The 17,532-nt window shown below is 40.0% G+C and overlaps 1 protein-coding gene across 7 annotated transcripts in view; it reads right to left on the reverse strand.

Moving 5' to 3' along the window:
* Positions 1-17,532, reverse strand: part of LOC105498457 (DnaJ heat shock protein family (Hsp40) member C6) — a 155,582-nt gene that overhangs the window by 19,201 nt on the left and 118,849 nt on the right. For all 7 annotated transcript variants that reach the window (XM_024798183.2, XM_024798185.2, XM_024798184.2 and 4 more), the window contains 8 exons: positions 12,776-12,909; positions 10,881-11,075; positions 9,854-9,971; positions 8,361-8,440; positions 7,330-7,523; positions 7,153-7,233; positions 3,907-4,341; positions 2,049-2,183 (listed from right to left, as the gene is read on the reverse strand). In XM_024798183.2, the coding sequence (XP_024653951.2) occupies positions 2,049-2,183; positions 3,907-4,341; positions 7,153-7,233; positions 7,330-7,523; positions 8,361-8,440; positions 9,854-9,971; positions 10,881-11,075; positions 12,776-12,909 (1,372 nt within the window). The remainder of the gene's footprint in view (positions 1-2,048; positions 2,184-3,906; positions 4,342-7,152; positions 7,234-7,329; positions 7,524-8,360; positions 8,441-9,853; positions 9,972-10,880; positions 11,076-12,775; positions 12,910-17,532) is intronic.

Consider the following 17,532-nt stretch of genomic DNA (forward strand, 5'->3'; position numbering starts at 1 on the left):
GCCCAGGCTGGAGTGCGGTGGCACGATCTCGGCTCACTGCAAGCTCCGCCTCCCGGGTTCATGCCTTTCTCCTGCCTCAGCCTCCCGAGTAGCTGGGACTACAGGCGCCTGCCACCACGCCCGGCTAATTTTTTGTGTTTTTAGTAGAGACAGGGTTTCACCGTGTTAGCCGGGATGGTTTCTATCTCCTGACCTCGTGATTTGCCCGCCTTGGCCTCCCAAAGTGCTGGGGTTACAGGCCTGAGCCACGGCGCCCGGCCGCCAGTACTTCTTTTAGGCACTACGGATGTATTAGGGAACAAAACAAAATTCCCTGCCTTTGTGGAATTCATGTTCTAATGGAGACAGATAGATGACCAAAAAAAAAAAAAAAAAAAAGTCACACATAAGTTAATTACTGCGTATACTGGAAGTTACTAAGTAAAACAGAAAGGGGAATGTAGAGTAGGGTTGGGAGATGAGTTGTGATTTGAAATGGAAGAATCAGAATAGACTCCATTGAGAAGGGGACATTTGAGCAAAGACTCGAAGGAAGTGAGGGACTTAGCCACGGAGATGCCTGGGGAAGAGTATGAGGCAGAGGAAACAGCCAGTGCAACAGCAAAGAGGCCAGTAGAGCTGGAATGCAGAGAGCAAAGTGGGGGAGAATAGGAAATGAGGTCACAGGCACTGGGATGCTAGAGCATGCAGAGCCTACACAGGCCATTTCAAGGACTTTGGTTTTCATGCTGAGTGAAATGGGGAGGCATTTTGAGCAGAGCAATGACATGACTTAACATTTTAAATGACTGAGCAAAACCAACTCTACTCTACATTCCTGCATCTTTTCTCCTACAGATAGTCAACATCCAATCAGGAGACTCTCTCAAGTGAGCATGACTCATAGGTGAGAGGGGAATTCCTTGTATATTGTCTTGTGGACACACTTCAAATAGTTTGAGATTAAAGACTAGTTGGAAATGAACCATAAAAGTTGCTCCTGGACTCTTTTTTAGTCAAGTTTCAGTTTCACCAGTGTTGCAAAAGTCATCTTCCTTTTGTATTGGCATGGTTTCCCGAAGTCAACTGATAACTGGACTGCATTCTCCAAGAAAGCTCAGGATGCCTTCAACAATACATCACTTTCTAGGTTGTGGCCAATAATGTTCACTAGACTTCAACATCAGGAATGAGCTACAACTCTCTGGCTCAAAGCTATTTATCCCTCACTGCAGAGCTCCGGTTTTAATCAATGTTACCTAAGTGACCCACTTTTATAAATGGATGTGATTATTATTCTTTCTATACAACCTAAGTCTCTAACATAGAAATATAATTTGGGCCACATATGTAATTTTATATTTCCTAGCAGTCACGTTTTAAAAAGTAAAAAGACACTATTGAAATTATTTTTAATAATATAGTTTAACCCAGTATGTTCAAAATATTATGTTAATAAATGATCAATATAAAAATATCGATCAGATGCTTCACATGCTTTTTATGTACTAAGTTTTGAAATCTGGTATATATTTTATACTTGGAGTGCATCTCAAATCAGATCACCCACATTTCGAGTCATCAACAGCCACACGTAACTAGAGGCTACCATATCCCAAACTTTGTTCTTTGGAATACCAATTTTGTGGACTACTAACATATTTTATTGATTTAGGACATATTTTTCCACATTTCAAAGATTTCTCTAACCAAGAAGTATCTTCCAGTCATTTCATAGTGGCAGTGTTTTCTTTCTTATTGGTATATAAAATAATTATATGTCCTACAATCAAGGGTCATTTATGATTCTGTCCAGGTAGCTCTAATGCAAAAAAGGATACCATAGTCAAACAGGAAAGCAGAGCTTAACAAACTTAAGCAGGTTTCTGTCCTGTAAGACAGCCCAGAGCTTTTGATATGTTAAGGTGAGTTGTTAATTTCAAAAACAGAGATGTGTGAGGAAGCTTTTACCAAAAAAAGCACCCACAGGGTGCTTTTATATATGAGCATTTACTGACATCTTTCAGAAAACTATGTTCCACTGAATACAATATAAAATATTTCCTTACCATGTACTGTGGGCGAAGGACTTCTTGTGGGCTGGAGGAACGGGTCACTGGAAGCACTGGATGTGTTCAGAAAAGAACCCAGCAAATCCTGACCTGATGGTTTGGAAGGTGCTCCAAATGGGTCAAAGGTGGCACCTAGAAAACAATGGGAAAATATATTTATTTGTCCCATGAGTTCACTCACTAAATGTCAAAGAATTGTCACTTCATGCAGGGCTAACAGTGGACTCCAAGAATTTCCTATCTTTGTGGACAAAGGAGTAGTCTGGACTTATCTGCTGGATGAACCACAGTTGATACCATTGCTGCTACACAAGGCTAATCTGCTGCCCAGCAGATGTTAGGAGAGCATTATGCCAATGAAGTCTTAGCTGAAAACATATTAAGCCATATATCCTACCTCGGTTTTAAGAGCAGGATTTATTTGTTAACTAGCCTCATCCCTTCTTACCATACTTAGTACATTTAAAATATCAATTTATGTTAAACTAGGGGCACTCTCCAATAGCTAAAACTGCCCAATACCACAAGACAAGAGCTCAAAATTTAGTCTTTGCAACAATGCTAATATGTAAGTATGATCCCCATTTTACAACTGAGAAGATTTTTCACTAATGTTACACAGATAGTTAAGTGTTAGTCCTGGGATTCAAATCCAGGTCTTTAACTCTAGATTTGGTGTTCTTTCTACTTCCTCTGGGGGTATAGAATATTTGCATTCTAGACCTGGGTATGCCACTAATCCAGTGGGTATCCTCGGACAGGTCAATCAATACATCTAAGCCTCAGTTTCATTGTCTATAACATGAGGCACAGAATTAACTGATGTCTAAGGCCCGTTCTGGTACTGGAATGCCACTAGCTGCCTGAAACTATGATGAATGAAATCGTGAGAGTCACACCAGGTACATAGTCTTAAAATGCAATCATCGAGTACTGTGCTATCTTGGATCTTGGAAACTGTTTTCCTGACAGAGTTTTTTTTCACTTTGGCAAGTTAAAACTGTAGGGAAGGAAGTGAAGTACAGAGGAAATAGCCTTGGTATAGGATTCAGGGCACCTGAGTTCACATCCTGGCTCCACCAATAACTAACATCGGAGCTTGAGCCTCAATACCAATACTCTGTAATTCCGAGACCCACACTCATGAAGGATGCCTCCAGCTGAACTATCACAAGTCAAGACCAGCCCACAGCCTTCTGGGAAGGACATGCTTGGGGGAAAAATGTTCCTGTAGGATACTATAGGCCTGAAGAGTTGAGACATTTCTCTTTACCCTTCCTAATGTGAAGTCATCTTGGTTAATGGTGACAGGACCAAGGGGTAGCTGGTTTGAGTTGGTTCTTCAGGAGCTGTACTTATCAATTATTAGTCATATAAACCTATGCTACTGATTTAATTCTATGCTTCCATTTCCTCAACTATAAAATAAGGATAAAAATAGCACTTGCTTATTGGGTTTCTATGAGAATTAAATCATTTTTAGTATTAAATTCCATGTATGGCAAATAGTAAATACCTCATAAATACTACTTAATTTTATCAACAATAATTCATCAATCAATATGTTTAAGCAGACATAACTAACGCAGCTCAGGGGTTGAAGTGCTAAACAAAGAAAATTAGAAGTAAGAGTGTGAAGCTCAAACGTCCACTCTTACACTACCTTAGTGTGCTACCCAAATGGACAATATTTCTATTTTCTCTTATGCTTTCTATTTAAATAAAGATACAGACATCTAAAGGACTTTCAGTGAAATCAAAAAAGTCTAGCTTATTAGGAAAGTTCATTTCCACCTCTTTGGCCAAAGATTAGAATTCAAATCTGAGAGGCACAGTGCAACATAGAAAAAATTACCTTCTCCCACTCTTAGGGTTGGAGACGCGGAGGTGGAGGTGGCAGAGCGGCGTGGTGTTGACTGGGTAGACGCAGGTCCACTAGGATGAAACACATCTTCCACTCCTGACTGTCCAGCCTGGGTGGGACCAGCTGCACCTCCACCCCCAAACAGGTCACTCAGTAGTTCAGAATTGGTGGGAGGAGCCACTGGTGGAGAGAAGCTGTTACTCACTGCAGACCCTTCCAGGCCCAAAAGGTCCACATCCTCAGGGGGTGGAGGGGCTGCTGGCTCCTGCTGCTTTTTGCTGGGCTTCTTGACTCCATGAGGCTTGTCACCATTGGCATTGCCATGCGGACTGGAAAGTGTCAGAAGTTCATCGTCTGACTGCTCACTTTCCTGGTTCACTAGGGCAGCGTGGTCCTCCTCACAGAATGACTTCTCTGATTTCTGATCTGAGGAAGGCCAGTATACCGTAAGAGATTAGTTGTTGACCATAGCATTGTTGGTTTTTGTTATATGTATATAATTCCAGAAAGACAGAGGATTCAGCCCCGAGCAAAGAGTGCTTTCAGACCCCAACCAGTGGAACACTTGATGTCTTTCACGTTATATTCAAATACCATTTGTTGAGCATCTGAGAGGAAGTAGAGTATAGGGATAAGGAGCAGGAACTCTGGAGTCAGCCTAGGACTGAATCTCAGTTCCACTACTCACTGGCTCTATGACACTGGGCAATTTACTTTACTTCTCTGTGCCTTGATTTCCTCCTCAGCAAAGTGGGGATAACAAATTGTACCTAATGGCCAGGAATGGTGGCTCACGCCTATAATCCCAGCACTTTAGGAGGTTGAGATAGGATCACTTGAGGTAAGGAGTTTGAAACCAGCTTGGCCAACATGGTGAAACCCCATCTCTACTAATAATACAAAAATTAGCTGTACATCGTGGCATGTGCCTGTAATCCCAGCTACTCGGGAGGCTGAGGCATGAGAATTGCTTGAACCCGGGAGGCGAGGTTGCAATGAGCCAAGATCATGCCATTGTACTCCAGGCTGGGCTATAGAGTGAAACTGTGTCTAAATAAATAAACAGTACCTAACTCACAGGCTACTGTGAGAAATATATGAGATGATATTATAAATCAGTCCAATCAATAGTAAGTAGTACCTAAGTGTTGATTTTTTTTTCAGGCACTACGTTAGGTGCTTTGGTGGGGGAGGTGGTGGCGGGGGTACAAACCATTATCTGCTAGTCCTTTGCTGACACTTCTTACTGTCTTTACTTCTCATGTGTCCTGTAGCCAAAAGCAAATCCTTTTTCCAACAGTCTGGAGCAGAAGTGAACCACACATTTAAAAAGTGAAAAGAAGGGCTCTGCTGTGAAAGGTTCCTATACCAGCTTGAAAGGGGTACTTTCAGCACAAAATGAGCAGCAGGAAAGAGGCCTCCTCTGGGGAAGGAGTGACTTTCCAAGCCCTCCCTGAGACAGATCTTCCCACAAAAATTTGATATTTAATGCCAGATAGACCCACATTCCAAATCAAGTATGGATCCACATCCTTTATTCCAAATTCTAAAATGTAATAAGCTATGAAAAGGGCAAGGCTTTCCTAAGTTTGGCATGAATTCAATTCGTGGAAAACTGACAGGAATGAATATGAAGATACTTATAGCCTTCACTTATCTCACTTAAGGCTATTATTTATATGTTCCACTGCAGAAATATTAATATGTTTGATTATAGGTTATTGTCTGAGATACCACGTGGGATGTCGAGTTGTATCAGTTTATGTACCATATCACCCTTCTAAAATCCAAAAAATTCTGCATTCCTAAACATACCTGGCTCTGAGAGGTTCAGACAAGAGACTGTGCATCTATGCTAAAGCCTATTTCAGAGCGTACAGGAATTATCTCTAAATTATTTACTAAAATGACAGTGGAGAGGTTAAGAGTGAAGCTATATTAAAAGCCCTCACTGTGAGGAAAATAAGAGGTAAGAAAAGTCCACAGGGGATGAGAAATCTACCTACTGTCCAGATACCACTGGGTTCTCCAAATTTGAGGATTTGCTAGTTCCATTTCTCAAAAGAAAATTCTGAAAGTAAGTCTTTCAATTCAAAGGAATTTTATGAACACTGAAACCTGCAGGCAATGGGAATATTGTCTTACATTCACACATCAGAGGAAGGTCAATCAGGAGAATTTCAGATAGACCATCACCACAGCCAGTTTCCTACCCCTTTCATACCCAAACCCTGACTACCCACCTCTACACTGAATCTCACAGTTAATCCCAGCCAGCTCTAAAGCAAGGACGGCCAATGGGTATTGGTTAGGATGCCAATGTCAGGCTACTGCTGGCAGCAGTTGGAAGTTTTATATTGAGAAAGATTCTGAAAATATCTCCAGGTTTGAGAGAAAAGAACACAGTAATCAAGTCCTTATTTTTGGTATGGTTGTTAAAGCAAGAGCAGAGATATATAGGCCAAGTGTATGCTTTCTGTGCAGCAGGGTAAGCTCAGTTCTGCCCTGCTAGTGGTTAAGGCTCCCGAGGGAAATGCTGATTTTTATCTTTTTATAATATTTAGTTGACAGCAGAAGATAGAATCCTGTGTTAATCTCATTACAGAGGCGGCAATCTAAAGGGAGACCATAAAAAAATCACACTTATTTGTTAGTCCAGAAAAGATGTGACCAAAAACACAGCATAGATAGAGAAGGGAGAATTCAGTTTAAAATGACCTTTTGCATCAGTCTAAGAGCATCTATTGAGTTGAAAGTAGGGAAGCTGCCTGATTTGAACAGGAAATGAATTGGAAGGATGTAAACTTGAATGATGTCTTTTTAAAATTTTTTTAATTAAAAAAACTTTTTTTAGAGATGGAGTCTTGCTTTGTCACCTAGAATACAGTGCAGTGGTGCAATCATAGCTCACTGCAACCTTGAACTCCTGGGCTCAAGCAGTCTTCCTACCTCAGCCTCTGATATAGCTAGGACTACAGGCATTTGCCACCACTCCCACCTAATTTTTTAAATTTTTTGTAGATATAGGGTCTCGCTATATTGCCTGGGCTGGTCTTGAACTCCTGGTCTTCCTGTTCTGGCTTTCCAAAGTGCTGGGCTTACAGGTGGGAGTCCATGTGCCTTGCTTAAATAACCTCTAAGTGCTGATTTACTTTAGTTTGCTTCTAGGGCCAACATCTTTACAGAAGAAATACATAATCATCAAACCATGTGACTTAAAGAAACACTTGTAAATACCTTGCCAACAGAGAGAGGCAAAGAAACCACTTTGTCCGTAATGCCTGGGGTTGTCTGGCGGGATATCTATTGGAGCCTGCCCTGAAAGACAAAAAGACCATGTAGCATCAATGAGACACAGGAAATAAATAACAGAGATGTTCATCCTGAAAAACAAAACCATCAGGTGACTCATACCTCCTAAGGCCAGCGTATCTTGATGTTCCTGGTGAGAAGAGAAGAGGATGCTGGGATTGACATCTTTTGTGCAGTAATGTTCCCACGGAGGAGTTAAGTCTATTACTTTGTCATGGGGCTGTAGTTCTACATCCAGTGTCACCTGAAATAGCTGAGGATATTTTTCTGGTACATCGCATGCATCTAACTCAGGCCTAAATAGGGATTTAAAAAAGATAAGTTCAGTGAAAAACAATGGAATTGGTATGATATTTGGCACAGAAGTTGTCTTAGGTTGACTCTTAGGTTAAATCTAAGACTCATTTCTAAATAAGACTCAATCATAACCAGATAAGTTACTTTACTTTTCTGAGCTTCAGTTTCCTAATCTAGAGAAAAGAGGAGAATGCCTGCTCAACAAATTTGGATGCTACTGCATGTAAAAGCATTCTAGAAAGCAGGGCTGATGTGACTGGCATGGCAAAATCCATTATTAAAATAGTGCAATAGGCCCACAGCCACTGCCCTGAGCCCTTAAACATCTACTCCTATCCTGGCCCCAGCAACTCCACCCTAGCTTTAGCCACCCCCACACCTGAGTTCACCTAGACCACACTATGAGATAGGTTAATGTCGTTGCAGAAAGGTCCTCCAGAAGCCTACTTCAGTGCTATGGCAGGGCATCTATTCTGATGCGTCATTGCTGATATCATACCACTGATTAAACTGCCATCCCCACTGGAAAACACAAGGGGATACACAGATGCAAAGGATCAAAAGTAGTGATACTTTGTCCCGCTTTGTTTACCCTTATTCCCTCACATAGAATTTTAGACCTTTCTATTTGAAGTCTTTGGTCCCTTTGTACTTCTGAAGAGAACTCATATCCAACTGAAAGCTTTGGAATGCCCACAGCCTCTCTGTGCTACTGAGTGACACTCAGTAGTCTAGCAGCACAGGATTACAGGGGATGCTACAGCCTAGTGCTATGGAGCCTCAGCACTTCACAGCTACTTTGATTCAAACAGAATTTTGGCCCAACCATTCCTTACTTGGTGAATTTTAAAACTGTTGTGTCCAGTGGTATGAATCCAGTGTGAAACTGAAGCTGGAATATCTGCGTGTTGGTCACCTAAAAATACATGAGAGCAGCACGTTACAATCAATCAGCGAAAAGGGACTCTGATCAAAAGATTAGATTTTTGGGAGCCATGTACCTTCAACTGTTTCAATATCTGAATTTGTGTTTACTATAGATATTAAATGACCGCCCCAGTTAGAATAGGCTCAGCTTCATTTCCAGCCTCTCCTCTCCTTGAACTCTGCCTCAGCAAACCATTTTCTCATCTGCTAAGTACTATGTTCTTGCACACGGGCATATTTTGACTCATTGCATTCCTTCTACCCAGGATGCCCTGTTCCAACCCAATGAACTCATCCTTTAAGGCATGTCTTGAAAGTTCATATTCTCTCTGTAGCCTTTCTAGGCCACTGCTGGCTAAAACAAACTGCTCCCATTATAACACCTCATCCTCCCTCTAATATGGTATCATGCATATTCCTACTTGTATGGATTTCCCTTGCGAAAGTGAGTCCCTTAAAGGCAGAGACATAATCTCACTCTTGTCAATCCTAAAAACCTCAACAATGGCTGGCACAAAGCACTCACTTAACCAATATGTGATGAATCAAAACACAGTTACTTGTCACATTATTCCTATTAGCAAAAAAATGGCAATATCCCAAATGTTCACCAACTGATGATTATTAACTGAGATTATCAACTGAGATTAATAAATCGTGACATTACAATGGAATAATATTTGTCCATATAAAATAATGAAGTACTGACACATGCTATAACATGATCAGCTTCAAAAACATTATGCTAAGTGAGAGAAGGAAGCCTCAAAAGGCCACGTACTATATGATTCCATTATATAAAATGTCCCAAATAGACAAACCCATAGAGACAGAAAGTAGATCAGTGGTTGCCAGGAGATGGAGGAGAGGGAATAGGAAGTGACTACTAGTAGGTACAGGGTATCTTTTGTGGGTGATGAAAATGTTCTGGAATTAGATAGTAGTGATGTTTGCACAGCCTTTTGAATATACTAAGAACAACTGCATTGTATACTTTAAAAGGGTGACTTCTGTGTTATGTAGTTTTATCTCAATTTCTAAAACTGAAAAAATACAATCCCTAATTCCACATCCTCAGTAGAAATGTCTTCCCTTACACTGATCCAAATGGAGCACTATAAGAAAAGCACAGGCTTCTAAAGAGCATGGGTTGCTAAGAGTTCCAGGGCTGCCACCCTCTGGCACAGACATCATGCCAAGGACTTTGAGCAAGTCATAACCTCTCTAAGTCTCAGTTCTTCCCCTGTAAGATGAAGGAGATGAGCTAAGCAATCTTTAAAGACTCTTTCTCATTCTAAAACTATAAGTCACTCGAGCCCAAAGTGATGGGGAGAAAAGATTCAGAAATACTCCTATTGAAGACTCAGATGAGCTTATGCCATGATTCTTCCTAAAACCATACCTTAGCCTGTAGCCGGCTCCCAATGGTTGACCTCAAGTGATACATGGAAACGACCACATCTCCTTGCACAGTGATGTTCAAGGGAATGAAGATTTTTCCATCTTGGACACGATATTCTCTGTAAACACAGACCAAAATATACATTGAAAGAGAGTCCAATCAGGTACAATCACACAGACACAGGTATAGTCCTCTGTGGCTCTGGCCTAGAGGCCTGTTTGCCCAGGCCTGGACCCAGAAACTATTTACTATCTTGAGCAAAAAACAGGAGTGCAGCCAGTGCCAACTGGTTGTACAGTGGGATGGTGCTGGTCTAATGCCAGGCCCCCTCTCTGCATCCCATCTGGACTGCAATTGCCCATGCCTGCTTTGCAGATTTCATTTTCCTCAAATGCATCTAGCCCCCATGTATTTGCCTTTTCTTAACTTTAAATTAATAGTAAAAGCAGAGATAAAGGGAACAAAAAATCCACTGGAGATCAGGATACAAACAGAAATGTCATGTTCTGTGAAAGTCTTGGATGCCAATCCTCAAATTCAATCTATTCCAAACTAATTTCATTTTACATTACCACCCATTCCCTTCCCTCCACATCCCCTATGACCATCCACTGGCACCTGCTGTCTATTATGGATTCTATAACTTCTTTAATTACATCACCATCTACCTAGTTGCTCACTTAGAAACCTCATTCATCAGTAATTCTTCCATTACCCTCACCTAATCCCATCAAGGCCATCTCCTCCTTCAATGAGCAGGTGTCCTGTGTTCCCCTCCACTGTCTTAATCCTCTATATAGCTCATGCTAGTCCGTTAGCCTATATCTCCATTTGATTTGAAAAGGGGTCATGGCATCCCCTGATTTATTTGTACTTTTCTAGGATTACCACTGATGTTGAACATTTTTTATATATCAGCTATTTCACAATGATATAGTCTTGCAAGAAGAATATGATTCAACTCATTCCTGCTCATTTACACAAGAATTGAGAAGTACACAGGAAGAAGTAAAGTATCATGACTTACTTCATTCGTTCAAAATCTGTGCAAGTTGAATATATTTTGGTTTCTCCAATGAGTACATCACAGTAAGGGCGACATCCATTCCTCTGTTTGTTGAAAAAGGGTATTGGACTGACAGTGATCGACTTAATTGTGAGAGGTTTGAAGTGAGGGCAGTAGGGCTTGTCTGCGAGTAGGTCACACATATAGCCCAGGTATCTGAAACAGAAGATTGGCTCTGTTGGGGCCCATCACACCAGGAGGAGCAAGCAATCAATATTTGCTATGAAGATTCTTCTTGCAAATTATTGTTATAATAAAAATTTATTCTATTAATTTCCTTTTTTTTTTTTTTTTTGAGATGGAGTCTCACTCTGTCACCTAGGCTGCAGTGCATTGGCATGATCTCAGCTCACTGCAAGCTCTGCCTCCTGGGTTCACACCATTCTCCTGCCTCAGCCTCTCTAGTAGCTGGGACCACAGGTACCCGCCACCACACCCAGCTAATTTTTGTATTTTTAGTAGAGACGGGGTTTTGCCGTGTTGGCCAGGATGTTCTTGATCTTCTGACCTCGTGATCCACCCCACTTGGCCTCCCAAAGTGTTGGGATTACAGGCATAAGCCACCGCACCCGACCCATTCTATTAATTTATTAAACATTAACTAGCAAAAGATAATGCGACCAATAATTTAGGAAAGATTTTGTCTACTGAGATTGCTGTACTTCCCCAATGAACTGATAATAGGGTATTTATTAAATCAAAAAGCTTATGGGAGTTTTATAGTACTTCCATATTTGAACATCTATTCCTATTTTATCTAGCAGATCTAATTTATCAGCTAAAATTCGGATTTGGATAAATTTTAGAATTTTATCATCAGAAGCACTTTTAATCCAAAAAGTTAAAGAGATGCAATTTTTTTAAAAATGAAGAAATTGTGATTAAAGGAAAGAAAAATGAATGTTATCTAAAAACGTTTTCTTTTTTATTCCATTTTTCAGATTATCTTTTGTAATCTATTTTATTTCTATATCAGAGTTACAAGAAAAAGTGAATTTTAAAATGCTTTATTCTCTATGTATTTTTGCATTTCCCTTTGTTAATCATGTTCCCCACAGGAGGATCACCAGTGATAAGTATAATCAGCTACTGCTGTTTTTCAATAAAGACCCGTGTAATAAAACAAAAAGGGACTGGTCTTAGAGCTTGGGATGAGGAATGTTGTTCTGGCTATGTCCATTGGGCATTAGACCTGAGGCAAATCACAACCTGTCTTGAGACACAGTTTCCTCACCTGTAAAATGAGGGAAGTTGGACATAAGTATTCTTTAAAGTTTGCTTCTAATTTTAACATCATAAATTTTCATATGGGGGCTTACAAACTGAATGACAATCCAATATCCTAATCCAATTCCATTTTTCCATAGTTCAGGATAATGCCAGATTGATGTAGTGTGACTGTGTCCCCATCCAAATCTCATCTTGAATTGTAGCTCCCATAATCCCCACATGTTGTGGGAGGGATCCGGTGGGAGGTAATTGAATCACGGAGGCAGGTTTTCCCATGCTGTTCTCATGACAGTGAATAAGTCTCACAAGATCTGATGGTTTTATAAAGGGCAGTTCCCCTGCACACGCTCTCTTGCCTGCCACCAGGTAAGACGTGCCTTTGCTCCTCCTTTGCCTTCCGCCATGATTGTGAGGCCTCCCCAGCCATGTTGGACTGTGAATCCATTAAACCTCTTTTTCTTTATAAATTACCCAGTCTCAAGTAGTTCTTCATAGCAATATGAAAATGGACTAACACAAAGATAAAGTAAAAGAAACTTATGAAAGGATTTATAAGGCAGATTTAAAACAGTACATGACACCAATTAGACCACATCTGTGCCTACCCAGCATCTAGCTTACTTTACCTCCTATGGGATGGTGAAAGTCCAATTCCTGGTCGCTTGGCATATAGCAATCGAATGGCTGGGCCAGGAGTAGAGTAGAGATTACAGAAAATGAACATAGCACCAACCAGAATTGATGATGCCGCCCGTCCATCCTGTCAAAGAAAATGCATAAATTCATTATGAACATGATCAAATCAGCCATTCTCCAATGAGAATGGCAGAATTTGCAATTAAGAGAGAGATAGAGGAGAAATCCTCTTAACTGTGGGTGCTTTTCATTTAAAAATTATTTACTTGAAAACCAAAATTTGTTTCAGCTTTTTAAATCAAAGCAGCAAGGAAAGACTTATCCTTAGAATAAAATTGACTCTAATCTGAGAAGCCCAGCAAAATACACTTGATTTGTATATATTTACTGAAAAATAATATAAACTTCAAAGTAACTTTGGACTTGTTAGCATCATAATTAATAGTTGAAGTCTCTTGGTTTAGGACTGGAAGTAAAGAGCTCACAGGTTAGGTAAATGCTGCTTGTTGGGATATGGCATATATGTATCTCATGCAAAGTATGTTCCTAGATTCATATAAAATAAAGAACCTTCACCAGATTCAACTTCATTCAATGTAGAAATAAATCTGTTATGGACTAAATGTCTGTATGCCCCAGAATTCATATGCTGAAATCCTAACCCCAATGTGATGGTATTAGGAGGTGGGACTTTGGGGAGGTAATTAGGTAGGGAGAGTGGAGCTCTCATGAATGGGAAATGTGCCCTTATAAGAAGAGATAAAAGAGCTTGCTGTCATCTCCCTCTGCTTTTGGCCACGTGAAGATACAAGAAGACAGCCATCTGCCACCCCAGAAGCAGGCCCTCACCAGACATTAGAAGTGCAGGCACTTTGGGCACAGTGGCTCATGTCTGTAATCCCAGCACTTTGGGAGGCCAAGGCGGGCAGATTGCCTGAGCTCAGGAGGTCGAGACCAGCCTAGGCAACGTGGTGAAACCCCATCTCTTAAAAGAGAAAAAAAGAAAGAAAAGAACTGCAGTCACCTTGATCTTGGAGTTTCCAACCTCCAGAACTACATTTCTGTTGTTTAAGCCACCTGGCCTATGGTATATTTGATGGCAGCTCAAGCTAATTAAGACAAAATTCAGTAACATCCCTGACAGATGGTGGCCTAGCCTCTTCTAGAACACTTTAAGTGACAGGGAGATTACTTCTACTTGAAGTAGCCCATTCCAGTTTACAGAGCTCTTCCTTATATTGAATATGTTGAGCTGAATTCCATTCCTCCATAGCTTCCACTCAGTGACCCTCATCCTTTTGTAAGACCAAAAAATAAACCTATTCCTTTCTCCCTATGGCAGTCCTTCACATATCTGAAATACTCTCCCTTTCCATCAATGCTTCTATTTCCCTTTTAAAACGAACTCAATCCCTTCTATTCTTCTTCATTTGATATTCCATTTTAAGAGATGTCGTCATTTAGCACATTTCTTCTAAACAAATTCAAGTTTTAAAATGACAACCTTAAATGTGCTGCCCAGATGTGAAATGCAAGATATGAGATATATTCTGACCAGACTAGAGAAGAAATATCATCTTCTTTATTCTGGACACTATGCTTGTATTAACATAACCCCAGGCCAAACTAGTATAAATGCAGGCTAAGTAACAACATAAGCTTTTATTATTCTCTCTATTCACTAAAACCCTAGATTTTTTTCCAGATGATCTGTTAAGATAATGTGCAAATATGTTTAATCTTTTAAAACCAGAATTCAGGACTTTACATTCATGTTGTATTTAATTTCAGGTTGTTAGTTTTTGTTAAGTGACCAACCTACAAGAACTTTTAAAATCCAAATTCATTATGTGACCTTTATAATTCTAAGAAAATTGATAAGCTGAATTTCCACATCTTCATCAAAGGTGTTGATTAAAATAATAACTAAATAAAACCTTCTCCCAGGAGAAAGGTGATCCATTAATCACCTACCTTTGGAAGCAGATATTCAACCTCAACTCAACTAAATATATAACAACCTAGCCAAATTTCTCCATCTTGACTATAACAAAATAAGAAATATCTTGCAGGACTCCAATAAACTATCTCAACTAGTCTATTAGTCATGTGAAGTGTTCAGTTGGTTTTATATGTGCTCATAATGAACCAATGAAGACTCCCCTTTTGCTAAGAGTTTAAAATCATCTGTGCAAAACTTTCTCAGAATTGTGCCTTGAATTACCATCAGGTTCACAAGCCTATAACTTTCCAGGATCAACCTCCTTCCATATTTTGGGAAAAAATCTCCTCTCTTCATTTGCCTGGCACCTCTCCTTCCTGTTTCTCCATATTACAAATGAAATCCATAATTGCTTCTCCAAGTGCTTTTGGCATTGTGTCACATAATTTAAGCCTTGAGAGTGAATTAATTTGAAGGATTGTGAGGCTCTCGTACTATCTTGCTACCCATCAGCTTTGTCTTAAGTATCATTGTTACATCCTTCCTAGTTTGACATTTGTTCCCTCTGATAAAGAAAACAGAATAAAGGAGTTAAGATTATACCACGTGCCTCAAGAATTTGTTGTTGTCCTTATTGCAAACACAGTTTTAAACAAAGGATATTTTTCTTAATCTGATTTATTTTCAGAATTTAGCCTTCCTGACACTCTTTTCACAGATCCATGACTCTTGGATATGTAGCCTCTCTTTTTCCCTGTGATGCAAGTCTTTTAAAAAGTTTTTGTTTCTACTAAAAGACTATACTACTATTATTATTATTATTATCACTATTATTATTATTATTTTGAGAGAGAATCCTACTCTGTTGCCCAGACTGGAGTGCAATGACACTATCTCGGTCCACTGCAACCTCCACCTCCCAGGTTCAAGTGATTCTCCTGCCTCAGCCTCCCGAGTAGCTGGGATTACAGGCACATAGCACCACACCTGGCTGGTAGAGATGGGGTTTCACCATGTTGGCCAGGCTGGTCTCAAACTCCTGACCTCAAGTGATCCACCCACCTCGGTCTCCCAAAGTGCTGGAATTACAGGCATGAGCCATGCTCAGCTATGCTTATTATTTTTAATAAAACAACCAGTAGTATATTAAGATAAAAATAAGAGGCTGGGCGTGGTGGCTCACTCCTGTAATCCCAGCACTTTGGGAGGCCAAGGCAGGTGGATCACGAGGTCAAGAGATAGAGACCATCCTGGCCAACATGGTGAAAACTGTCTCTACTAAAAATACAAAAATTAGATGGGTGTGGTGACGCGTGCCTGTAGTCCCAGCTACTTGGGAGGCTGAGGCAGGAGAATCACTCGAACCCGGGAAGTGGAGGTTGCAGTGAGCCGAGATTGTGCTACTGCACTCCAGCCTGGCGATAGAGCGAGACTCCGTCTTAAAAAAAAAAAGAAAGAAAAGAAAAGAAAAGAAAAAAAGTTCCCTCCCCCAGCTTCAATTCCATCTCCCAAAGACATGGTATTGATTTCAACATATGCATATCCTTTTCGAGCGAGTTTATTGAGCACCCCTGTAGAACCATAATCTTTTGTTTGCCTCTTCTTTTTTCTTCTTCATTGGGTTTTTATTCTTTATGAAGAATCACTGGAACCGGGAGTTTCTGGTCTCTGTTGAGTCATCTTTCCTCCATCAAGCTGTCAGATGTAGGCTCTCTGAACTTAGAGAAAATTCTTGAGTGAAGAGAAAATCACCAAGGTGCTTAAGGCTGCTTAGTCCCTAAAAGTAATCTGTTCTGTTGCACCATCTGCTGTGCCTTGGAAAGGAAAATCCTTTGGTCTTCAACATTAAATTCTTACAAACACCAAGTGTTTTTCCTTTATTGCCAAGAGTTTGGAGATTTGAAGCAAAAAGAAAGAAAAAATGTTCTTCAACTTTCTTTCCCGTTTCTTTCCTGTTTTAGCCAACTGGCTCTCAAGAAAAGACAGGGGGTGGGGAATCATCAAGTAATACTATAGCAAAACATACACACTAAAGTTTATAGAAGCAATGAAATTCCCAGCATTAATGCTTAGATTCCATTTGTGTATTCAGTCACTTACTGAAGCCTTTTATGCCTGGAGTACAACAGTTTAAAAAAAGGCATGGTTCCCTCCTGCAAGATTACAATAGTCTAGTGGGAAAATATGTAGGAGAAGAGCTTATGACATACGGTATTAAAAGTCACAGAAGACATTTAGATATAATGGGAATGTCTGTATTGTGAAAATACTCAAGAGTCAGAAGGATTTTACTGAAAGTTGAGTTGTAAAGGACAGGCAAGAGTTCTGAGAAGAGTTAGGAAAAGGAACTCTAGGAAGTCGATGGTCAGAAAAATCATTAGTCCCAGTGGGAATGCTCTCAAATACGGTCAATCTATGTGATTTCTCACAAGGACATAGGTATTTTTTTTCTTTTATTTTCATTCAAACACAAACAGGAAGAAAAAATAAATATGCCAATATGTTAATGTTAACTTTATTCACACAAAAGTCAATGGCATTTTTAGCTGTGCACACATCACTCCTGTTTCTACCTCCTTTATAATATTTAGCACATTCTAGAGTCCCTACACTATGTGAGTTGTGTATACATCTGCCTTTCCCACTGGTAGTCAAGCTTTAAGTCCAGAATAATAAATCCCTTCCTGATTTTTACAACTCTCACATTATCTAATTCCTAAATATGGGCTCAATAAATCCTATTGAACTCAAATGTTACCTGTCTACCATTGTGTACAGGCTCATCCATATTTAACCAAACCAAAC

This window comes from Macaca nemestrina, chromosome 1, assembly GCF_043159975.1.
Source record: "Macaca nemestrina isolate mMacNem1 chromosome 1, mMacNem.hap1, whole genome shotgun sequence".
NCBI lineage: Eukaryota > Metazoa > Chordata > Mammalia > Primates > Cercopithecidae > Macaca > Macaca nemestrina.